General features: G+C 47.0%; 1 protein-coding gene and 4 non-coding genes across 6 annotated transcripts in view; 4 read left to right on the top strand and 1 right to left on the bottom strand.

Moving 5' to 3' along the window:
* The window catches only part of LOC118792678 (kinectin-like), a 23,383-nt gene extending 10,377 nt beyond the window's left edge, over positions 1-13,006 (bottom strand). Inside the window, exons 1-13 of one of the 2 annotated variants that reach the window (XM_036550573.1) lie at positions 12,884-13,006; positions 7,561-8,126; positions 6,590-6,763; positions 6,345-6,488; positions 5,935-6,065; positions 4,573-4,686; positions 3,755-3,895; positions 3,171-3,277; positions 2,663-2,807; positions 2,322-2,418; positions 1,878-2,056; positions 1,189-1,257; positions 540-577 (exon numbers count right to left, since the gene is read on the bottom strand). In XM_036550573.1, the coding sequence (XP_036406466.1) occupies positions 540-577; positions 1,189-1,257; positions 1,878-2,056; positions 2,322-2,418; positions 2,663-2,807; positions 3,171-3,277; positions 3,755-3,895; positions 4,573-4,686; positions 5,935-6,065; positions 6,345-6,488; positions 6,590-6,763; positions 7,561-8,125 (1,904 nt within the window). In that variant the 5' untranslated portion in view covers position 8,126; positions 12,884-13,006. The remainder of the gene's footprint in view (positions 1-539; positions 578-1,188; positions 1,258-1,877; positions 2,057-2,321; positions 2,419-2,662; positions 2,808-3,170; positions 3,278-3,754; positions 3,896-4,572; positions 4,687-5,934; positions 6,066-6,344; positions 6,489-6,589; positions 6,764-7,560; positions 8,127-12,883) is intronic. The other variant, XM_036550574.1, reaches the window with a different exon arrangement.
* A 3,354-nt stretch (positions 13,007-16,360) lies between these two features.
* trnag-ccc lies at positions 16,361-16,431 on the top strand. Its single transcript has one exon. It is a non-coding gene; the product is annotated as a tRNA-Gly (tRNA).
* A 231-nt stretch (positions 16,432-16,662) lies between these two features.
* Positions 16,663-16,734, top strand: trnae-cuc. The gene has a single exon. It is a non-coding gene; the product is annotated as a tRNA-Glu (tRNA).
* Positions 16,735-17,301: 567 nt separating this feature from the next.
* trnag-ccc lies at positions 17,302-17,372 on the top strand. Its single transcript has one exon. It is a non-coding gene; the product is annotated as a tRNA-Gly (tRNA).
* A 234-nt stretch (positions 17,373-17,606) lies between these two features.
* trnae-cuc lies at positions 17,607-17,678 on the top strand. The gene has a single exon. It is a non-coding gene; the product is annotated as a tRNA-Glu (tRNA).
* The last annotated feature ends 7,606 nt before the right edge of the window (positions 17,679-25,284 follow it).

The following is a 25,284-nucleotide window of genomic DNA, read 5'->3' as shown; positions in this document are numbered from 1 at the left end:
TGTTCTTTTTATTTACAACTTTCCAGATTTGTCTTAAATGTAAAGTTATGCTGATGTTTTCTCCTTCCGTTACTATTTTACCATTACGTTACTTGTATCTGTATGAGTAGCAGCCCTTCTGAAACTCCTTTTTGAACAGGAACCTGAAAATGTTGCTGTGTTTTCACTTGTTAGGGCCCTTTTAAAAAGAGCTGGTCTCTAATGTCCAAGCACACCTATGAGGTCTTCAAAGTCAAAACACAAGCTATTTTCTGGCTTCCTGTGCTAAATTTAGACCAAAACTAAGCCATCTATCTGAGGGCTGACCTTCCTAACATTAGCCACAATGATGCACACTAACAACCACAGTCCTACCAATCCATCTCTATGCAGTCAATTAGATGACTAGAGGTATTTCCTGAATGGTGCCCTCAGTGTAAATGTAATGTCAAAATACTCTAAACCAAGCCTTGCTCAGATCAGATGGCATGACATTAACAGCAGGTGGAAAAAAATCCAGACAGCAGAAGACTCTGTTCCTGAATTCTGAGTGTACTCACAGTCTCTGAAGCTCCTCAAAGTGCGACAGGGTGGTGGTCTGGAGGGGGGAAGATTTGGAGGGGGGGGGGGTGTTGTTAGACATTAATGTATTTACATTTAGACATTTGGCAGACAGGTTTATCCAAAGTGAACTGCAAAGCAAAAGGTACAAAGTGCACATTGTCAAGACACTGAATTACAGTACAAAACAGACCACATCTGAACAACCTCTGTTACATAGTGCAACAATAACCAGTGCCACACTGCATACAGAATAAGTGTTACAGTAATGGAGAAACTTCAATGGGTGTCAAAGTGCAGTAATACCCTACAGTGACATATAAGTAAGGTGCAAGATTTAACACGGGAGCAGCTGAAGCAGTCTCTTACTGAAATGTCTGTCTGAAAGCAAGGCAAGATTTCCCCTACAATCAACAACATTATTATTTATTAGCTAAACAGATTCATACAGATCTATTTACATATCTTACTTTTCATATAAATTTACACAATTTGCCTTTTTAACAGAAACATTTATACAGCCAGTTTAACTGCAGATGTGCTCAGGTTAAGTACTTTGTTCAAGGGTACAAAATGGTGTTGCAATCGGTATATGAATGTACTACATTCTGGTTACAAGCACAGAGATTTATGAATGACACCACACACCTGAGAAGTAATCTGGGCCTGCAGGGTCTCAACCTGGACTTGTAGGGATTTGTTTTCATTCATGAGATCCTGGATAAAGCACACACACCATTTCCTTAGATGCATTTCAGACAAAAAACAATATAAGCCACCAAACAATGTATATTAAATTGTAGATACATTAAAAGTGATGGACAATGTGATGAAAAGTATTTTGTTTCATTTGGCAGTAAGGAGTTACCCAATACAAAACCGATCTGGATCGTAAGACTTTCAATGAATGACACAGCCTAATGGGTAGATTTCTGGTAAGACACTCACTATATCTGCTTGTTCAACCCCCAGCACCAACAAAGTCCACAACAGAAGATGGAAGAGCCAGGCTTTACAAACCCAAAAATGGGAGGAAACACCATGTGCTCTCCATCAATGATCAGTAAATCAGCTCTGACTGGTTCAAATTAGTGAGACCCCCCCCCCCCCCCGGTTACAAAACAGCTCCATCCACTGTGGTGTCAATGCCTTGGGCATTTATGTCCCTAATATCTGATCCAGGTTCATCTTAGCGTCTTTAATCCCGATTCAGGCTCGGTGCTTTCAGGCGCAGAGACTGGCCTTTCCACTGATAATAAGGACAGCTGCTAAAACTGCCATGTGCCCAAATGCCGAATTCGTGGGGGTGTTGCAGCCCCCTGTAGGCCCCACCGTACCTGCACCTGCGCGGCCTCCTCGGGCCGGCCGTGCTGGGATTCCTCCAGCAGCTCCAGCACCCTGCGCTCCAGCTGCTCCCTGGACACCATGGTGTCGGTCAGGCTGCTGTGCAGCGTCTGGATCTCCTGCTTCTTGCTGGTCACCTCTGACTCCGCAGACACCAGCTGGGCCTGCAGCTCTGTGGGGTCACAATCCACCGTCACGATCGGGGTCAGCACCCACACACTGTCCTGCTCCTTTCAAACGGTGTTAATGAAGTGAATGTGCATGTGAGTGGGAGAGAGTGAGCCTGCCAATGTGTGTGCAATTGAGTCTGTGAGTGTTTGTGTATGTGTGCAGGCACATGTGTGAGTGTATTGGTGTGTTTGTGTGACAGTATTTGTGTGTGTGTATGTGTGTACATGTGTGCGTGTGCGCATGTGTGTATATGGGTGGTTGCATACCTTGCTTGGCTGCCTGCAGTTGCTCCCTCTCGGCGTTGACGCTGTGCAGGTAGCCCTGGAGCTCCTCCCAGCGCCGCTGGCCCTCCTGCAGCTGAGCCTGGAGACACACAGGATATCAGAGCCTTTCCCACACACACACACACACACACACACGCACGCACGCACGCACGCACGCACGCACGCACGCACGCACGCACACACGCACGCACCCCTATACACACAAATACATCTACACAGGTATGCACACCAAGACACCTCCTCCTCCTGGCACCTGAGAGCACAGCCACTCACACTCAGTGTGAGCTCACTTCCTGCTGCAACGCCCCGCCCGCTCCCCTCACCTCCAGCTGAGAGACGTTCTGCTTGTAGTTGACCTCCAGAGTCTTCCTCTGCAGCTCCTCCTGCTGCAGCTTGCTGTTGTTCTCCGCCAGCTCCTGCATCAGCCCCGCGTACTCCGAGCGAAGGCTGTTCAGCTCTGCCGACTGCCTGCAGCGTGGGGGAGACATGACGTCACATCAGCGTCTCCTCAACATCGCCATGCGATCCGTGCGGCCATGAGACCAGATCAACATTATCTGCGCTGTACAGATATCAGAATGTGCGTATCTGAAAGTGTATTTTAAGGGTGTGTGTGCGTGTGTGTGTGTGTGTATACAAACATACCTGAGACTGTGCACGTGTGTAGGAAAGAGTGCGTGAGACAGTGTGTTGTGTATGTGCGTGTGACCGCACGTGTGCGTATATGCGTGAGACAGTGTGGTGTGTATGTACGTGTGGCAGTGTGCGTGTGTATGTGCGTGCGACTGCGTGCAGGGTGTGTGTGTGTGTCTGTGTACGGGCTCCGCTCACTTGCTCTCCATCTGGTTGGTGGCGGTGCTGACGGCGTCTCTCAGGATTCCGTTCTCCTGCTGCAGCCGGGAGATCTGCCCCTCCAGCTGCTCCCTCAGCTGCTGGAACTGCGCAAACACCGACCCCCACGTCAAACAGAGGACAACACCGGGACACACAACTGTGCAAAACCTGTGTCTCGAATCTGCTGATCTGCCTACTTCTGTTAGAGTATATAGCACTAGAACAGCCCCTACTAATTGTCTCCATGAAGATGATGTAGAACAGGGATTAAGGGCCTAGGCGTGGAGCCGCAAACTTGCAGGTTTGAGTCCTAAGTGGGGCAGTGCCATAGTACCTTTAGGCAGAATACAGAATAGCTGATTAGCCTCACAATAGCCTCATACAGCTTACAATATCCAGCTGGCCTATAAGTGGATTAAAAAGTATAAAATGTAAGCTATATAATTCGCCCTGGATAAGGGCTTAATAACCTCAAGCAGGCAGGTCAATGAGAAGAGTGCATGTGTTTGTGTATAGAGCCCATGAGCGGTGTGAGTCTGAGCAGCAGCGGTAGGCTGTGACTGAATGAAGTGACCTCTGACCTTCATTTGCATGCCCTGTGCCTCCTGGTAGCTGCCCTGGGCTTTGGCCTGCAGGACGCTCAGCTCCTTCTCCAAGGCCCCACGCTGGTCCCGCAGCACGGCCTCCGCACGCCCCGTCTTCTGCTTCTCCACCTGCAGCTCCTGGAGACGGGGAGACACACACACACACACACACACACACACACACACACACACACACACACACACACACACACACACACACACACACACACACACACACATAGTAAATGGAATTCTGACCTCTTCATGTAAACCTGACCATTAAATATGCAAATGGATTGTAAACCTACAACTAAAATGTAAACTTGATGTGTACACATGTCACTGAAATTTAAACCTGACCCATAAATATGCTACCGAAATGAAAACCCGACCTGTAAGCATACCACTGCAGTGTGAAACTGACCTGTGAATATACTACTGAAATATAGCATGACACACCTTGTTTCAGTAAATACACAGATAGTGAGTGGAAGTGGGAGTGTGGAAATGGTAAGAGCGTGTACAAAGCAAATAAATAATCTTCTTTGAGGGGCTTCACTTCACGGTGCATGCTTCTACCCAGCCATTTGGTTTTTAATGGACAGGGCATTGTTGGAAAAGCAGACAGTAAGTCCAGTGGGAAAAAGACAAACAAGGACTCACTACTACATTCTGCTGCTCATTGTAAAATACAGCAAAATGCCAGCAGTGTATTTTAAGTCAGGTGGTGCCACAATGTCACCATGAGCCAACTGATTGGTCTGTGTCAAAGCACCGTCCTCCAGGATTGGCCGGTGTGGGCAGTGGGCGTGTACCTGGCTGAGCTGCTTGACCTTCTCCTTGGCGATGGAGGCCTCCTCCTGGAGGGTGGCGAGGCGGCGCTCTCTGTCCTGCAGCTGCTGGGCCCAGGGCTGCGGGTCCACTGCAGTCTGAGGGAGAGGGGTCACAATGAGCCGGGCCCCGGAACCAGGAGCATGCAGGTTCCATTCCCAGGAGGGACACTGACACTGTTCCACTGAGCAAGGCACTTCAAGAGGAAACTTTACCCAAAAATTGGTTTTACGACATACATTACGCACCCATGCACAGCTCAGCAATGAAAGCCACGAAGAAGCTTCTGGCTCATGGCCATATGGAGGCCAAATGTTGTTGTTCTACATAATTTTTGATGAGTTTAATCAAGAAAAGGAGAAAAGGGTCATGTTCTTGGTTTACAGAATGCTGTTTGGAATGCATACTGCGAATGAAAGCACTAGATACATGTCATAAAAATGTATCTAATTTTACTTTTGAGATGGCCTCACCTGAAAGGAGGCAGGACCCATTTTTGCAGCTTTATAGAATTTTACTGAATGCAACTGAAGCAAGTGAAATACTCTGGCTCAAGGGCATAGCAACCGTTCAGCATCTGCAGGTCTGTGAAGCATTTTTAATTACAATTTAGGAGGACGAGGAAACGTAAGAAAAGAAATCAGAGAGTCCAAGCATTACAGTGGAAAAATGAACAGAAGACATTCACATATCCAAGTTCTTTCAGGTGCTGGGCGCAGAGAGATGCACAAAAAAGGAATTAAACTACAGCACACTGTGTGCTCCCAAAAAAACCCAATCAACCAATGGACACAAAAGGACAGCTTTCAGATGGAAAGCTCTCAGTCCTTTTGTGCGAATTTTCGCTGTGGGGGGGGACTAAGAGAGTGTTTTGGCATTTACTTTTAATTCTGTTTATGATATTGGAATGGAAAGACACAGCCGAGGGGAGATTTCAGTGGTTGCTGTTCTAAAACCAGCTGCTCAGTGATTCACCTCCTCCCCCTCTCCTACCCCAGTGCCCTCCTGTGCCCCCGCAAACCCCTGACATTACTGAATTACTCAGCAGTCACCCTTCCTCGTCCTCATAAACTGGCACATCCCATAGTTCGGATGCTAACCTTTTACAAAGCTGTCCATTTAGAAGAACTGTCCATCCATATACTGTACATTTTTTAACTACCTTGGCGAAAGGCACTGTGGCATTGGTGCGTTTCCAGTGAGAGGCAGCCACCTTTGGGTTACAAAGCTAGTTTGTGTAACATTATGCTGCCCCAGCACCACACTCTACCTCTAAACCGAGCATAACTGAACCCCCCCCCTTCCAACTTTGTCCCCAACCCTGTGCCCACCCCCTGCAGCCTCACCCTCTGCCAGGCGTCCAGGGCAGTCGGGCTCTTCTCCTTCAGTACGGCCGCCACGCACGCTGCCTCCTTCTCCGACAGCGGCAGGCTCCGCAGCCCCGCCAGGAACTCCCCGAGTCTCCCCTCCGCGCTCTCTGCACACACAGGAGAGAGCGGAACCCGTGACCCGTACGGCCTTGCCTCAGAGAAGGGGCCCCGACATCCCCACGGCCGCTCACTGGCACCCTGGGGCCTATGACGGGGCCGACATGCTGCAACCCAACAGAGGTACATCACTGGTTTCAAAATGAGCAAGCCCCGTTTCTGGTAAACTGGGGCCTGAATGGTTTAGTTCAAGAGGACAAAAAAACAAGTGTGTGACAGATCTGCACTCCACAGACACAGATACACAAACACACACAGACATCTCCTACCTTTGTCTGCCTCGTTCTTCGGCCTCTTGGCGTTAATCTTGGAGGGGGTGCTGTCTTGGAGGGTGTCGGCAGGGGCTGCAGAGTCACCGTCCTTGAGGGGGACGTACACAGACGCCTTAATGGGGGCTTCATCCACCAGGGCTGCTGGAGCAACACATACAAGGTCACATACTGCAGGAGTGCAGCACTGACACAAGCACATAGAGACAGACACACACACACACGTCCTGCATGTCTGGACCTACCAGGCTCCACCTTCTGCTTCTTGGACGAGCTCTTCTTCTTGCCCCCGCTGGTGGTGGGGGTGTGAGTGGGTGGAGTGGATGGGCTGTCCTGCGTTTTGGTTTCCATGGTCACGGGGGCCTCCTTTTTGATCGGGGTAGGGTCCTGCTCCACTTTGGTCTCCAGCTGCAGCTCATCTGCAACAGTGACAGTGCGGTCATACCAGGACCATAGAGAGCGACCCAGCCAGTGATGGTGCGGTCATATCAGGACCATAGAGAACGGCTCAGCCAGTGATGGTGCGGTCATATCAGGACCATAGAGAACGGCTCAGCCAGTGACGGTGCGGTCATATCAGGACCACAAAGAAGGACCAAACCATTGAGGGAACTTCAAAAACTGTCATGACCACAATTGCAGTTACTTTTTCATTTTAGCATGAAAAACCATGTGTACTTAACCCGAAAAACACATCAGATAAAAGCATAAAATATAACCCCTATGCCCTGTGATTTCTACCTGTCCAAAAATACAGCCCAAAGTGGGTGTCACTCTTCAGTCATATTACATAAAATCGTGTCCAATAGCAACTCTCCGACAGAGGTGTGTGTGAACCTGAGCAAGCAGGTGGCAACCTTCACACCTGAATAACACTGCGTCATTCCTCTAGCACCTCCCTGTTGGAAAAGGTGTTTCCAAGAAACGTAACTTCTCAGTACCAATTTGTCCAGGCCTCATGAAATAAAATCATAGTTGAATGTGCACAAACCTTATTAGGTAATTAACACAGAGAACTTCTGACATTAATGAACTGACACTCATGTGATATTTCCGGTTCATAACTTTCTCCTTCCGTAGACTAGCTGGATTGCCCCCTCTCTGATTGTGTCTGACATATAGCCTGTGCGTGTGTTCTGACTAGCTCAGATTTTAATGTTGCATGTACACTAATAATGCCCAGGATGAACTTCCAGACTCCTCCCCCCCTGCTCACCGGCCTCGCTCCCCGCCTTCTTCTGCGAGCCCTTCTTATCAGCAGGGGGCGGGCTTGGTTGCTTGGCGACTGGTATGGGCGATTTGTTCTTGTGCGGTGTGGGTTTGGAGCCGTTGACCTCATGGACGGGGCTGGGCTCTTCGAGGGGGGCGGGGCCACCGGCGGGGTGGGCGGGGGCTGCCTGCTGTTTCTTCTCCTTCCTCTTCCTCTCCCGCAGGCCTGAGGGGGCGTCGCTGGGGGCGGGCTGTGCCGGCAGCTCCTCCTCGCTGGAGGCCACCGCGTCCGTCAGGTCCAGGTCCCGCGGGTCCGAGTCCGACTCGCCCTCGCCCGCGCCGCCCGCCCCGCCCCCTGGCCCCCCGCCCTCCTTCTTCTTGCCCTTCTTTTTGCCGCCGGCCTTCTTGCGGGCATCGGGCTTGGCGGGCGGCAGCTTGAGGTCGCGCTTGTGCCGCGCCAGCACCTCGTCGTACGACGGCTCCCGCATGAAGAGCCAGAAGAAGAGGAAGAGGAGGGCGATGAGCAGGGAGGGAGCCAGGATCAGCAGGTACTGAGAATCATACAGCTCCATTCTGCATGGAGGGAGAGAGGGGGGGGGGAGTGAGGGAGAGACGGAGCGAGGCGAAACAGAAAGGGAGGGAGGGGGACAGAGGAGGGAGAGCGGTGGATGGAGGGGAGACAGGGAGAGAGGGAGAGACAGAGAGAGCGGGGAAATAGAGGGACAGAGAGAGAGAGAGAAACAGGGAGAGAGGTGGAGGAGAAAGAGAACAAATGAGAGAACAGAGTAAAAGGAGAAAATGAAAGAGGTGAGAGAGAAGTGGAGGATGTAAATAAGACAGAGGGAAGGAAAGAGGGAAACAGGGGAACAGAGAGAGAGGAGAGATTGAGACAGTGGAGAGAGAGGGAGACAGAGGAAGGTAGAGAGAGACATGGAGGGTGGAACAGGGACAGGGAGGGAAAGGTGAGACAGAGAGGGGGAAGAGAACGAGGGAGAGAACAAAGAGGGAGAGAGAGGCCGGTAGATATGAGTGAAGAGAGAGAATGTGAAAGTCAGGAGAGAAAAATGATGGAAAAAAGAGAGGGAAAGGGGTGAGGGGGTGGGGGACAAAAGGGACAGACAAAAAAAGATCAGTCTAATCCTCAACTCTCCAGGGCAAGGGCACCTCTCTGCTTTTTACAGCAGGAGTAATTAAGGAATCATTAAAAGACCTGGGAGACTCAGGTCAGTTGTTACCTACGGTTCTGAAATGATTTGGGGTACTTAAGGGACTGGGAAATTTACAACCCCCATGAACAATTACTCCCATTACTCACCTCTTGTGACAACACGGTCAGATGTGGACACCAATAAAGGACCCACATTGTGCGCTCTGACATCATCCCTCTGCACCCTCTGTGGCTCTCTGAATAAGCCCTGTGTCCTTTTGGTGACTGTGAATTCCTCAGGACTTAAATCATTTTCATTCATTGACTTGGACTACAACAACGTGTATTGGCAATCACTAAGCAAGCAAAGAGCGCCCCTACTGGGCCCTGACAACAACAGCACTGATCCCAGATCATTCTATAAGAGCCAGATGACAGTGAGAGTGACCGTGCCTCGCAGTCACTTCGATCCCAGATCACCCTGTAAGACACACAGACCCTCAGAGTGGCGCTAGCTGCATGAGAGAACACCACCTGGCCAAAAAGGCCCCCTGTAAAACAGCACCGACTTCACCATGACCTCCAGAGCGTGGAGGTGGACCTAAGGGCAGCAGCGAGGCCGCGGGGTGCTGCTGTTGTCAGGGATGCATTCCTAATCAAGCGCACACCATGAGGAACACCACTTGCAAGGGGTCTAAGGCAGGTCAGCACAAGGTCACGGAGAGGACAAGCGGCGGCAGGCGAGCCAGGAAGTGAGAGACTGCCAGGTCATACCAGATAAGACCAGACTTCCTGTCTGATGAAAGATTCTAAAGCAAAGAGGGTTTCTGATAAAGCAAACACTCAGAGAACAGCCCAGTGACTGAGACCGGCTGATACAGGGGAGCCTGGTCTATTCAGAGAGACTGTGCTCACACGGCAGTCTGCAAAGGCCTGAAACGGAGCTGCACTCCATCACTAAACGAGAGGAGATGGGGAAGAGAGCTGTTCAAACACAAATAGAAAATTCTGCTGTCTGTTCTTTTCCCGGGATGAAAGCCAACGGCTGTAGGAAGCAAAACTTCAATTCTGACTTGTATACCTACTACCTACAATTAGACACTGCACCATTTGCTTTGCGCAGTCTTGGAATGCTTCGACAACACATTTTTCATGGACACGTCAATAAAGCTTGCGTGAATTGAGTGAGGTGATTAGACAGAGAGAGAGAGAAACAGAACTGATGGAGAGGGAGAGAAAAGGATTGAGTTGATTGAGACAAGGGCACGTTGCAGCAACGACAAACTCTTCCAGCCTCCCTCTCTGCGCATCCACCCTCTCGTCCAATCAGACCGCGGAGGTGCTGAGCACAGTAATCCTGCCTTAACAGCTGCCCTGAGGCCGAACGCCCCGGGCTGGGCGCAGACTGCGCTGGGCTCTGGGCCTGGGACCGCAGAGCCGCGGGCTCAAGCGCCAGCACTCTGCCTGTGCCCTGCGTGGCAGTGCATTCTGGGAATCGCCCGAGTGAAAGCTCAATCAGATTAATGGTCTTGCGCATCATTAGCAAATGCAGCCCTCGGTAATGTTCTCCGAGAAGCAATTAAGGAGAGTCCCGCGCTGCGGCTATCGGTAGCGGAGGCCCCCCAGATAGCAGTGCTTCACCTCCTGCCTCTGTCAGCGTGAGTGACGCAGGGCTCCGGTGGGCCTTGCTCTCCCTCTCTGGGGCCTGCACTTAATGTGGTATCAGATAAGCAATGCAGCCCATGATCACCCTGCCTCTCTCACCACACCTGGAGAGAGCCTTCCACACACTCAAGTGCTGCCACCCCACCCTTCCTGCACACAGATAAACAGGGACTGGGGGCTGGTCACTGGGCCAGTCAGACTGCAACGGCTTCAGACGCAACCCTTGCCGCTCCCATTTTCACCAGCCCCTGTGGACAGGGTGGGGCTGGATGTCAGCTCTGCTGAGCTCACCAAAAACCTTCCATTGATCCTGAGCTCAGGCAGGGCGACAAAGCCCCTGCCCCTCCACTTCCAAATGACAGAAAGCTGTGCCAGCTCCAGTTCCCTGAGCAGAGAGGAGCAGAGCTGGTAGGAAAGTGGGGGCGGGGGTGGCACACCCACAGAGAGACTTCACTGATGCAAGGCAGGGCAAGGCACACCTACAGCCTTCATCTCTGGCCGCTGGGCACAAGCTCTTCCCACGCTAGCAGCCATCTTCAGTCCCAATACTAATAAACGCATGAATTAATGAATGTAACAGGTCAAGACGTGCCCGAAACTGCAGAATAGAGAAGCGAACAGGCACTTTTTTCAGGTACCCAGAAAAAAGAATACAGAGAAGCACCTCACAAAGATGCACCCCCACCCTGTCCACCATGGCAACCTGGGTGCATTGCTCAGATAACAGCAGGGAACACACAGCAGGGTATTTGGAAGGGGAACCCCAGCAGGTTTCCTGGAAGTGTTACTAAGGAGACCCCCAGCTACCTGCCCTGGTTCACAGCATGGCGCGTGTGAAAACCACACCAGCTGCGATCAGTCTGAGCTATCTGTTAAAGAGAGCGCTTATCTGCTTCTAGTCTTAAGACTGTCTAGTCTTCTTAGTCTTACGACGTCATATATTCTGTTCAAGGTTGCTGGTTTAAGTGCAGGTACTTTGCTTAAAAAATAAAAAGGAAATCCCTGGACATTACGACCATTTATTCTCGACTCTTTGAGCCATTCAACAACTCTCAGGACTGTGTTTTCAAGTACTTGAGAGTTTTTTTTTTTAAAGCGACCAAGAAAATTATCAGCGTGCCCAGAAGGGCTCCCACGTTCAAACAATAACATACTATTTTTCACTTTCATACAGTTTCTTAACGGGATCTTCACAACGAGGATTCATGATATGTTATTTATTGTTAACAGACAAAGGAGCACTGCCCAACCTCACGTTTATTCGGCTATGATCTGGGGAGCTCTGTGGTTAATGGCTGCGATGCAAATTAATGATAAACCAACGGATTGCGACAGTGTTGGGCTGCAATAACTCGAAAGTGAAAACTGTCAAACAAATGTTACATCATGACAAGAGAAACGTTTTTATTCAAAGTATTCATTTCATCAGAGAATGATGTCGGTCTGTAGAGTCCATTGTCTCGAATACAGAACACTGTTAAGTCCACAAAACAGGTAAAGTTAGGTCCCAATTTAGACAATTATCCTCATACGTGAAAATAATCCATAACAAAATGTTATTGCGAGCTAGCCAGCTCATCAGTTTGTTGCGACCGAGACAGCTAAACTTACCTGTCATTTTAATGACTGTCAAATGAAGCAGTTATCAAGCGAACAAAACGCAATGACATTCATTGTTCGCGATCACTGTAGTTATTTAACGACGGGCATCTCCGATAATTACTGATGACAAGGCTGATAGCTATGCGGCTAGCACCTGTAGTTTTCAGATGGCCCTCGTCCGTCCAGATAGCTAAATGGGATAGATAGATAAATGGGAGTGCGTTTGACTAGCTAACGTTAGCCATGTAACCTTAGTTAACGCTATAGCTGCATTTTCAGTGGTGGTGGAGCCGTTGGTTATCCCTCTCTACCAGGTCTGAGAGGGCCTTACTAAATCCTACCAGATCGTCCCTTTAAGTCATTCTGACCGTAAATTGCATGAAACAGCAACTGACACTGCTTCATTTAGCAAGATAACATTAGCAAGCTAACGTCAGCATCTGAAATGGCTAAAGCAAAATTACGTTCAGTCTTCACCACAACAAGCCTAACAGAACTCATAGTCATCCCCCTGCTGAAAACTGGACTGAATCATGAGGATGTGAATGAATCACGCACTTACTCAGGTCGCTAGCCAACAAGACTAGTTAGCTATCTTAGCAAGACAGCTTTGCGACGAAATCGGGAGACAAATGGACGGAACCAAAAATTTCAAACTGATTCGTGGGACCTCTGGGCCAAACACTAGGCATCAACCGAACCGAACAGCTCTTGCTAATTAGCAAGCTACCTAGCCACCCCTGCTGGTCTCATTCCTGAAACATGGTCCCCCTGAAATCTCAAACCCATGCTGTCTTCCCAGTTGTCGGGCACTACCGGACAGGCCCTGGACCCGGTTTTCCACCCTCTGCGTTGCCCCGCGAAATAATCCACCCCAAGACTCAAGTGTGTGGCAGAAAAGGCATACTTGACGCACCTGAATAGGTGTTGATGATATTAGCTGGGATGAAACGGCGTTTCCTTGATGTCAGTGAATGGATGCTAGCGGAGGCTATAGCCCCGACACTTGCTTCTGCTCTAGTTAGTCGGCTTGTTTCAGTTCCGCGGAGGGTGGGTCAGCTCTCCGCAAATCAATGAATGAGCGTAGGCCAACCAGAGCCGAGGAGGGCGGTGTGAGGGGCTGGTCTTGCTGCGTGAAAACTACGCATATCACCGGTAAAACCAAGCGACGTGTATCATTTCTGCCCTTCAGTAATTTGCTTTGGTTAGAATAATCTTAAATCCGTTGTCGACAGCAGAAAAGACACTTAGGTTGTATTGGAAGTGTTTTTATTGATCAGAAACACAATAACAATAAGTCAAATTAAATGTAATTAAACACACAAACAGCAATATAACAACAGTCGCAAAATGATGCTCAATACAGACAAGAAAAAACTGGAAAAAAACAGTTTATATAAAGACCAGAGGACGTCTTCATACATTTTCTGTTAGTTAGGGACTCGAGCGTCAGTGTTTCTCAAAAAAGATTGGCTTATGGAAAATACAGGGCCTACATTTATGGATGAAGAATTTAGCTGATAACGTCTGTAAATTAGATCGCCGTAGTTCATATATAGAAAAGGAGAGAGAGACGGGGAGAGCGGATAAATCCTCTTTCTTTGTTATAACACAAAATGGTCTGCTCGTTTGAAATGTTAATCGGAGCGCTGTTTTGCAGTAAAAATAGTCACATCAGTCCAAAGGATTTTGGATTCAGGGTGACGTTTCGTTTCAGAATTTAGGATGATTATTTTTAACCGGGTAGAATCCGGGTAGCATCCAAACATTTTCAAAGACACTTCATCTCATTTGAATACAATATGCTATGATCATTTAAGAACTCCAAGTATGAAAATGATTGCGCATCATCCTTACAGAGTTGTTAGACCAGTAATACTGGCATTTGTTTTTAGACTTAATATCTTTTTGTTCCATATCAAGTATTTGTGCTACTTGAATAGTAATGTCCAGAAAGACAGTATCTGCTTATGGAAGTTTAGAGAGTTTAATAACACTGGAATTACAAAAAAAAGAGAATTTTGGGGCTCCTATTGTCTTTATGGAATTCCACACAGATTTTTTTAGGGATCATTTAATCCATTTTATGTGTATAATCCATTTCAGTGTTGTGTTTTATGTGGAAAAATCTAAAAACTGCTTCCGTGAGAGTAATTATTCATGAAAAGAGATTTTTAAATGTTCATTCCTCGAAACAGAACTGGAGAGAATCTGATGAACCTTGTGAGAGGTATCTTTGGGTGTATCCAGAGACAAGGAAGTAAAAATAAGTCCAGGCAGGCCTTCTACTTTGACTGCCAAAATTCTACCATTAAGCAATTCCCTTGAGGCCACAATATCAATTCTAAATATTAGTTACAAGGGCTGTTCTTGAGTATTTATTTCTTCTGTTATTCTAACACATACAGTGTTATCGTTTCTTTTGCAGGTGTATTGTGCATCACAGAATCAGAACGTGATTTGATGGCAAACACTTTTCACATTAATGCACAAACAGTACCATGTGTGTTTGGAGGTCTGTGAGAGGACAGAACACTTAAAAACAATATCCATTTCCACAGCAAATAAACATATCACAAAAATAATAAAGACAATACAGACTGTACTTCTAAATTGACCTTAAGCTGTGAAAGTTCCCCAGCAAGGGAACACCCCCCCCCCCCCCCCCCCAAAAAAAGGCCATTACTCTGGGATATCCCTGCATATCTGTCATTTGAATAACATCTGTAATGGATAACATACCAACCACCCCTATATTTATGTATATTAGCCAGTACTTAATATTTGAATAAAAATAACCGCCAAAAAGGGGGATAAAAGGTTATATAATCAATGCACTTTATTACAACACAGTAACATGGTCTATGAACTATGCTCATTCAACACCAAGGAACTAAAGATGAGATCAGGGTACCTCAACAAATGACCAGAGAGAGAGAGAGCCCGATCATTTTGAGATAAATGAACAGGGACATTCAAAGCCACACAAAACAGACAACATGGAGAGGGCAGCTTAATGGAAGCTAACTATAGAAAGAATTTTTTTTAATATATATATATATATATGTCCATATAGAACCTGCCATGTAATGAAGGAACCCTAACTTCTTTTCAGCTTAGTTGAGTGCCTCGGTTCTTTTGTTTTCTACATTCAAAACAACGTTTGAAAATTCCGCATCAGGAAAACCAACCCAGAAGCATGCCACACATACTTGCCACACCACACATACTTACCACACCTCTGTTAGAGGAAGGTAAAATACAACCACTGGAACACAGACAAATCGATTAAGTGTACTCCACACTGTTTGTTTTTAATGTAATATGACCTTATTGTATTGTCTAGCATGGTACAAAACATGAACATTAAAATAGGTATTAAATGATATGTTATGTTCTGCCATGAAGGAGGGGCAAGTTTATCTCATAGGCTGCCACTCTCCTTGTGAAAGAAAGCACACGGTGTGAAATGGAGAGCAAAGGAGCCGCACAGTGATAAGCACCAGAGCAAGCTGGGGGCCAGCCCGGCTATCATGTTGTCAGAGGGTGAGATTAGCGAGGACACTTTTGGTTCATAGTCCATGTGGCCCTTCACTTCAGGCTGTTCCTGGCCTTAATGATAGAAGAATGCTACCTTATTTGCAGGATATTCCGTAGCCGTTTCTGTCTTTCTTTTTTTTTGTTCCATTAGAGAAAAAAGAGAACTATGATTTCTGCCTGCTATTAGTTACAAGTCTAGCACTCATCATCAACATTGCCTTTTTTCTGGAGGAGCTTCATTTTGTAATCAGTCATTTTTGGGAATCTGTCTGGTTTAATCTGCTCTTTTTGCTCCTAGGTTCTTCAGTAGCACAGTCTTTCAGGCATTCAGCAGATTCCACATGCATGTGTAGGGGAACCTGTCAGGCAGGGGCCTTTAACCTTGCTGTGATATGAATGCCCTTACACTTCTGTGCTCCTTAAACTGGTGTAGCATCACCTGCTGGAGGCTTATGTTAAGGTAACCACTGATGTTGTTGAAAACAATGAAGTTGCTGTCTTCTGAGTTAACTGTTAGTTAACTGAGTTAACTATTAGTGCTGATAGGTGGGAATCCTCACCCAAACAATCATGCATATCCATGGCACCACCATGTTGTTTTAGCATTATGCATGCGACTATTCCATGGCTGTGGCAAAAAACCTGCACTGTGCTCTGATTTGCAAAGGAAGGGCTGAAACAAACTACTCTGCTGGTCTAAGACAAAGGAAGCATCAGGACATTGGGACCATGTTTTTTATTTTAATGCTACTTAGGATGGGTATAATCTGAGTTACAACAGTAACCTTGCATGACAATTATGCAACAAGGAGGAGAAACCCAGAAAGAGGTCTCAAACACCATTGTAAACAAGGCGCCAGTGGTGTAGGGGTATCATGCAAGATTCCCATTCTTGCGACCCGGGTTCAATTCCCGGCTGGCGCAGTAAGAGCCTGGTAGAACCAGTGGCAAGAAGTGGTGTTTTACAGAAGTTGCAATTTGGCCCTTGTGAAAGCAGCATGAAAATGGCTTTGACTTGCAAACGCTGTCAATGTCATGTCTTTGTAAGGTTGTAAAACCTTTGCCTTTTTGCCAGAATTCCCTGGCTCCTCTCTTCACTCAAGCAGAGTTCAGCAACGTTCGCCAGCGTGGCCCACAGGGTCTGGGTCAGTCAGTTCCCTGGTGGTCTAGTGGTTAGGATTCGGCGCTCTCACCGCCGCGGCCCGGGTTCGATTCCCGGTCAGGGAAAGTGTTTTTTTGAAATTCAGCAACCATAATTCCCCTGTCTACTTGCGTTGTTGGACGTTCTACGAATTCTCGTTCATGCGCCCTCCTCACCAAATAAAGTTAGCTCAGTTGTGCTGTGGAACCAAAGTGTAAGTGCCCTTCCCCTCTAAGTTTGGAGCTGCTTTTAAAAAGGCCAGAACAATGTTCCCTGAAATCATTTACACAACTCCCATAGCTCCATTCTCTGACCTGCTTTTGGACGATACCCAGGTATCAATAAAATTTGAGTAATTTGATCAAACGGAACTGCTAAAAGATGCTTTCAGCCTGCGTCCCTTGTGCTTAGCCTGCTATGACTTCCACCGCCATCTTCTGCGGTGGTCTAAGCGCGAGTCTAGAGTCTTTGAGGAACTCGCAGGGAAACAACAGGGACGGCCTAAACAACGGATGGCCTAAAATCTCCCAGTCACTGAAGCGAGCAGAATTGATGGAGTGACATTACCTATTCTCTTGTGTGAAGTAACAAGACCCTCAGGCATGCGCTCTGGAGAAACCCAGAAAGAGGTCTCAAACACCATTGCAAACAAGGCGCCAGTGGTGTAGGGGTATCATGCAAGATTCCCATTCTTGCGACCCGGGTATGATTCCCGGCTGGCGCAGTAAGAGTCTGGTAGAACCAATGGCAAGAAGTGGTAATTTTCAGAAGTTGAAGCAATTTGGCCCTTGTGAAAGTGGCATGAAAATGGCTTTGACTTGCAAACGCTGTTAATGTCATGCCTTTGTAAGGTTGCCAAACCTTTGCCTTTTTGCCAGAAGTCCCTGGCTCCTCTCTTCACTCAAGCAGAGTTCAGCAAAGTTCCCCAGCGTGGCCCACAGGGTCTGGGTCCGTCAGCTCCCTGGTGGTCTAGTGGTTAGGATTCGGCGCTCTCACCGCCGCGGCCCGGGTTCGATTCCCGGTCAGGGAACGTGTTTATTTTAAATTCAGCAACCATGATTCCCCTGTCTACCTGCGTTGTTGGACGTTCTACGACTTCTCATTCATGCGCCCTCCTCACCAAATAAAGTTAGCTCAGTTGTGCTGTGGAACCAAAGTGTAAGTGCCCTTCCCCTCTAAGTTTGGAGCTGCTTTTAAAAAGGCCAGAACAATGTTCCCTGAAATCATTTACACAACTCCCATAGCTGCATTCTCTGACCTGTCTTTGGATGATACCCTGGTATCAATAAAATTTGAGTAATTTGATCAAACGGAACTGCTAAAAGATGCTGCTAAAAGAGATCTAAGAGAGACACTCTGTGGTGGAAAGAACAGAAGCAACAATCCCTGTAAAGTGTTCCGCCCAGACAGTTGGATGCCACCATTTCCCAGAAGCCACCTGGAGCTGGGGGTGCATCCCAGCACATGTAGCATCCTGTGCGTCTGTGGTTTCACAGCTCACTGCCTCTGCTGGGCCTGTAATCGGACTTGGAGAAACCTGCTCAGACACAGGAGAGACCAGTCAGAGAGATGACATGACTGTCCTGCAGCATTGCCTTATCTGCAAGGTCTAACCAGGCATAGCAAAGTCTGAATGAACCAGTTGTAACGTGACTGTGGTCTCACATGTTGTAAGCCCCACTGGGTCAGGGACAGATGGCATAAGTGGAAAACATGTGAAGAAGATATGTTAGGACGGCAATGTTTTCTTCTGGGATATCGGTGCAGTGATGTGAAATGTTAGCTGAGGAGAGGAGGCTGCGATTAGACAGTGATTCAGAGGAACCATGCCCAGACAGGACACCATCTCCCTCCCCTGCCGGGCTCTTATGTAACGCACTGTCCAAGCCTTTTAAACTATTAATCACGGATTATCATTTATTCATCTTATCATTTGTCTGGAAGACGCTCTTTTCCTGAGCTTCTTACAACGCCACCGTGGAAAGATAAAATAGAAAAAGATGAAAAAATGAAGATCGCAAATAACAGTAAAAATTAGGGAATAAGTACACATTAGGTCATTAATCATCAGTGATTAAGCATTAAGATGAAAGATATTTAGACTTCAGCCTACAACAGTAATTGTCTTTGATGTGCATATAATGTTTAAAGTCATACAAGCAATATCACCTTGACACATGCTGATGGTGACATGCATCTGAAATGTGCTGGTGTTTTTCTAGCTTCTGTGCTGTGTTACTGTTTCTAAAAACAGCCTTGATAATTTAACAAGCAGAACTGTTTGTACATTGACCTGCTTTTTAAACAGCACTGTTGTTTTCTTTTATCAGAGTTGTGTGAGAATTACCTTGGAATCATTAGTACAGACACAATGCCCAGTAATGATCCATAAAAGCAATCTTACCTTACATGACATTGGTGAACATATATTGCACCATGCTGAAATCCACTCTGACTTTGGAGTGATTGGATGCTGGGAGGCTGAAAATGTCTGGACTACTGATGAGGAATATACAAAGGTTAGACATGAATAAAAGTGAATGATAGTCCTCTCCCATGACCCACTTTCCAGGGAGTGGAAAACACCCGTGATAACCCTGAGGCTCTTATACCAAAATGAAATGTCAGAGGTGCTCAAGATTATACACCAGTGAGCACTTTCATCTGTGACCACAAGAGGGCGGCGCAGTTCTAACAGCAGTAAGTTTGCAGCTTGGTCTATTCATTCAAAATGGGCAATGTGCTAAGTAAAAGATAATTTAAAAAACCTTGGATCCACTGCTTTGGATCTGAGAAATGTGTTTATGACTGATGACTCAGAGTAAACAACTCTCCAACCCACTTGTCTGTCAATCATCCACAAATCCGACTGACTGGCTCTCCAGCGAACAGTTTAACTCCTCCTCTGACACTTACATTTTCATGTCTGCATCAGGTGAACACAGGAGGCCATTATTTCACACAGAGAAGGAGGCTATGTGTAATACTGCTAGAACAGCAATCTGAGAACTGCGAAATTCCCCTGTGAGTCCATATTCCTCTGAACCAAAAGTTTTTTCATGCTCTCATTATGCACCACGACCACAACTTCCCCTTGAAAATTCCCCCTCACGGAGTACAAAAAGTCCCGCACTCCCAGTTCCCCTGAGGGACCTTGGTCAGTGCGTTCGCTCCAGGGGCACAATGGCAGTGTGGGGTGGAGGGGCGGGGTCTCTGTCCCTCTCCCACGGGCCCAGGGATGCAGAGGATTACGGTCTTTTGTGGGGAGCAAACGGTGACGCGCGGCGCGGCCTTCCGCAGGCACGCATGTGTCACGCGCTGGCGTTCGCTGTAATCTCTGTTTACACAGCAAGGGCGGCACACCCGCTCTGTCGCTGGTGGACTCTGTAACCCTGCCCCTCCCACCCCCCCCACTGCTGTCTGCAAAACCCACCCCCACACCACAACCACATCCCTCTGACACAGGAAGTGAGCACATTGGATCAAAGCAATGGTTGGGAGGAACTGTAGATATCTACACACCAAAAGCAAGGGGTGACCTGTCCTGTGCTTTAAGACCTCTGCCCTGTATATTATCAACAGTTGGGGTCAGAAATACACTGTTGTGTGGTACTTACTCACGTGCTTGACACTACTTCCAGCAGCACACACTAGTGACAAAGTACCACCGAGTATGCAAATGTACCGTAGTAGGGCGGGGAGGCCCTTAGGGAAAAGCACTATCTGTAGGCCAAACTATCATGCGCTAAGAAAGTATCGATATCAGCTCATGCACATTTGTTTCATCTATGCTTCTCTTTATGCAGCCTTTGTAATAATGTCATATCCCGCTCCAAATGTGTCATACAGTCTTGAATGGGGTGGTGGTGGCAGGCTTAAAAGAAAAAAAATGTCTGTGCTTCTTTGCGTACTGGTAGTCTGCAAGTGTATGTTTTGGAACGTATGGCGTAGGTCTATGCAACTTAATAGGGTCAAACTCAGTTCAGACTCCGTGGGTTTGTGTGTGTGTGTATGCTGGTTGCTGTTCCAACCAATTGCCCTTCCTCAACGGGTTCAATTAGTAAATTAACTGAATAGATTTATTTAGCAGGACACATTATTCCAAACACACTGCAGTAATATATTTGAGTGTATGGCACATATGCAGTCCTCAGCTGTAAAATCATTTCATTTTGAAAAAGGCAGGCCAAGCATACAACAGGTCTAATTAATCAGTTTCACCACATTTTTTCCTGTTCAGCTGAGGGAGAAAAACAAGTGACCAAAAACCTGTAGGACTGCAGCCTCCCATGGCTGAATTTTGTCACCTCCGCTCTGAAACACTCTTTCATAACGGCGGTGTTCGTCAGACTAATTCATTGTAATAGGCTGTCCTGTGAGGCACAGTTCAGGGTTTGGTCTAGGGGAAAACAGCTCATTAACAACCCAGGCCAGCCACTGCTTTAGGCTAGATCAGCTACACTCCCAGTCAATCCCTACACTTTACAAATCCATGCTGTGTCCAGACAAGCCCTTTCCACTGGTTTTAAGATATCCTTTAAAATTACATTTAAGAGCCAGCAGGTGGCGCCGTGTGTGTAAAAACAAAAACGCTGTGACAGTAACTGACAGCTCATGAGAGCATTTCATTGTATGTATTGAATTGAGTTTGTTGTACGCACTGCCAATCAGATCCACAGTTGCATTCATTCACTAATTCATTCATTCAGATAACAGTGTCATGCCAATACTGGGTTTTCTGCCTGAAAAGGATTTGAATCACACGACTGTTTAGCTCCTCAGAGCAGCCCCACAGCACCCCCGCTTCTCTCACGCCATCGCATGTACAAGAGAGGCCCACCCCCCACCCAGGGGAGAGTCTGAGGGGTTATCAGATGAAGGAAATGATCGCGTGACCGTGTGTTTTTTTTTTTTCACTTCAGCACGTGGGTCCCTCCAATGTCCCATGCTGTGGGTCAGTTTGGAGGGGCTGTCCCTGATTACTGGATGGTGATGTCATGTGGCAAACAAGAGGGGTGTGCATGCTGTCTGGTGGAGGTGACCCAGGAGTCGGCATGCATCGTACACACAAACACACACAGGCATGTGCACACACAGAGAAACATACACACACACACACGTGTGCGCGTGCACCTACATGCACATACACACACTTGCATACACACAAACACTTCCACCTACATTTACATGCACACTCTCACATACTTGCACAAATGCAAACACAAATACACAATCTTACATGCAACACGCACATACACATACCCAAATACTCTCACACATGCATACACACATACATGCAAGCACATACACAAACACAAATGCCTACATATACATGCTCACATACTTGCACATATGCATACATGTATACACATAGGAATACATATGCACACACGCACACACACACACACACACACACACACACATACACACACACACACACGCATACATACGCATTCATGCGTGCACACACACTCATGCACACATAGAGAGGAAGTGGTTTGGGGCCAGCTATGTGGCATCTATAAATGTAGACCTGGGTCACCTCCTCAGTGGTGTGGGCTCACAATTAGATCAGGCAGACTGAACAGTGATGTGACTACAGAAGTCTCTGCTCCACCGGCCGCTTCAGGCACAACAAGGAGCTTTGGAACAAAGTTCCTCCAAGTGGACACTGTCCTTCTCTGCACAATTGTGGACATTATCACTTCATTCCTCACTGTAACACTCACTGCAGAATGTCATTAATGAATATGAATGAATAAATAAATGAATAACAAGGTTGTTATGAAACAGCGAGGTACAGGGATCCAGAGGTGCTACTGACACGGTAAGGAAATTATTTTTTTTTTATTCATTCATTCATTATTGCTTGTTTACTTAATTTAGAGGACCCCTTCTCCAGGACAACTTATAAAGTTACTCTGACATGATCATTTTCACAAAAGTGACGACATTCATTTATCTTTTAGCTGCCCTGGCTAAATTCTACAACACGCTAAATGTACCACCTGGCTATTGAGCCTCCCACGTAGCCCAGCCCCTCACCCACAATGCCGTTCTGCGTGCTGTTAGTGCTCTGGCTTATTGTTCGAAGTCATGCAAATAAGGTGGCAAGAACCACTAAACTGCAACAGATATGGCAGCTGTTTCACCAGTGATCTGCTGCGGTAGCCAGAGTGGAGAATGTGTAAGGGCACAGGTCTCATCATGCAAGATATTCAGCAGATTGCAGGTTTGAGTCCTGGCAGGGGTATTGCTGCTGAACCCTTTAGCACTTAAACTGAACTGTTTAAGCAAAGGTCTCATGGTATATATGTATGAAAGGCAAGCTATGGGGTTCTTCCTTGAAAAAGGGCATCTGCTGAGCAAATATATCCCATCATTACTCTTCCATCAGTGGCTACAAGGGAAGAGCCACTTCCTCTCCACCCTATCATTTTCCTCCTGCCCCCACACCTCTGTAAAAGTTTTGATTCAATATGAGGCAGTAACCTAACAGACCATACATTTAGCTGAAATACCATGAAACAGCACTGTGAGACATTTTGGAATGCATGACCATTAGGGGGAGTTATGAGTTTGTGCTCTACAAAGTTCCAGCTACAATTCGCAGTTTGGTAATTCTGGTCGTTGTATGAAATTCAGCCACTCTTTGTCTGTCTGTCTGTCTGTATCTCTCTCTCTCTCTCTCTCTCAGATTATTCAAGAACTCAAATGATAAAAACCTGCTTTATTAGCCTGAAAGGGGTTACCCAGGGTTGCCAAAGCATACTACCCTCCTTCCTTCAGGATAAAACAAGACAATTAATGAGGGAGAAAATAATATTTAAATAATTAAGCAAAAAAGCACAACATAGCATTCCCCTTTCCCTTTGCCAAAATAAATTCATTTTCTCTCCAGGGGTCCCACCGCTCCCTCTACTTCCCCTCAGGCTTATGAAATATTCATCCGCTGTAACAACATGTGGCTGTTTCAGTCCCGACCAGCTCTAACCTGTTGGCACATCTCCGTGTGGAGAGCGGGACTGCTGACCAGGTGGCCCTCGGTTCAAATCCCACATCACTACTCCAGCATACAGTATCTAATGGATAATCAGCAAGTACGGGGAAGCGTTATCCGTTATGAACAGACCCAGGATTGGACGACCCGAAAAAGCTACGTAGCATGAGCAACGCTTGAAGGTAATATCCTTCAGGGACAGAAAGAAGACAAGCGTTGAACTGACAGAACAGACAGAAGGCCCGGGTGTTGATGTCCATCCATCGACAGCACAATGATTGTTTGAAATCAGTACTTACAGACATGCTGTGGTATGAAGACTTCTCCTAAGAAAGGCGGATACGACTAAAATGTGCTGAAATATGTACAATGTTTTGATTCCATTTTGCAGCCAAGTATAGGAATGCAAAACATCTAAGACTTTTCCACAGCCATGTAGGGGGGAAAAATGAACCACAGGTCAGTGCCTGTGGGCAGAACTGATAATATATGTGCAGCACCCTTGAGCCAGAGGCTCCTGTAGTGTAAAGTAGGATGTATAAAGGGGCCTTAGGGGACATGTGTGATGCAAACATAAAAGGAGGTCACCCTGGATATATGTCTGTTCAACAGATGAATGATGCTAATGCTAGTAACCCTACAAAGAGGATCCCTAGAGAAAATATGAGAGTGATTGTGACAGTTCCCGAACTATTTGGAGGACTTCCTTCTTTTTGCAAGCATGCTGGCGAATCAGATTGCAGCAGACTGATGTCGGATTGTCGTCTCCACCAGCGGCAGAGGCCCTTAGATGGTTCAGTGATGTTTGAGTTTGGGTGCTCTGGCAACAGCGGGCAGCCCGTCTCATTGGCCATACACGGGGACAAAGGCATTTCTCATTTCTGTTAAACCGCCGCTATTCTGGTACACAGCCGTGAGTCATCTGCACATCAGGCAGGATCCATTTCTGTGTCCCACATTCTAATCTGCCCATCTAACCGCCTATCTACTCCGCTCAACAAAACAGGCTGTCACTTCCTCTAACCAGAGAGTGAGACACACCACCAGCTTCTAAATGAGTTTGTAACCGTGTTTCTGCATACACAAGAACTGTGAGGTGGGTGAGTAATTCTCTGTAAATAGTATGAGTCGTTTTGGAGTTGTACCAAGGAGCGGGAGGAAGGGCTCAACCACCTCTCGCGCAGTGCTGACTCCAGTCCAGATGGTGGCGCTGTGTCAAGAGAGCGCTGCTCAGGAGAGAACAGGACTGAGGTGAGTGGCTCCATCCAGGCCCGTTCATCAGCCACGAGTGTTGTCACACGCAACAGCGATGAGGCAAACCCATGACTTGCTGTTTATGTACAGTTTACTGGAATTAGGGTTGACAGAATAAAAATTTTGCCTTCAGCATTATTTGTTTGAAAATTAAAAGCGGTAAGCTTTCTGTTATGAACTTTTTGTTTCCAAATGAAAAATGCTAGTCACACAACATCCACTTTTCAATTAATGCCTAATGCAGACATCTATAACGAAAAGTTACAAGTTACTTCCAGCTCTGTTACTGCAATCTGTGCACAGGGGTAACCGGAACCAGCATATAAAGACTGAAAAGCTGCTCCTTCTCTGACCCCATGGTTACACTATGCTGTACACTGGT

This window comes from Megalops cyprinoides, chromosome 17 (assembly GCF_013368585.1).
Source record: "Megalops cyprinoides isolate fMegCyp1 chromosome 17, fMegCyp1.pri, whole genome shotgun sequence".
NCBI classification, from domain to species: domain Eukaryota; kingdom Metazoa; phylum Chordata; class Actinopteri; order Elopiformes; family Megalopidae; genus Megalops; species Megalops cyprinoides.
This window is presented reverse-complemented; position numbering and strand designations above follow the sequence as displayed.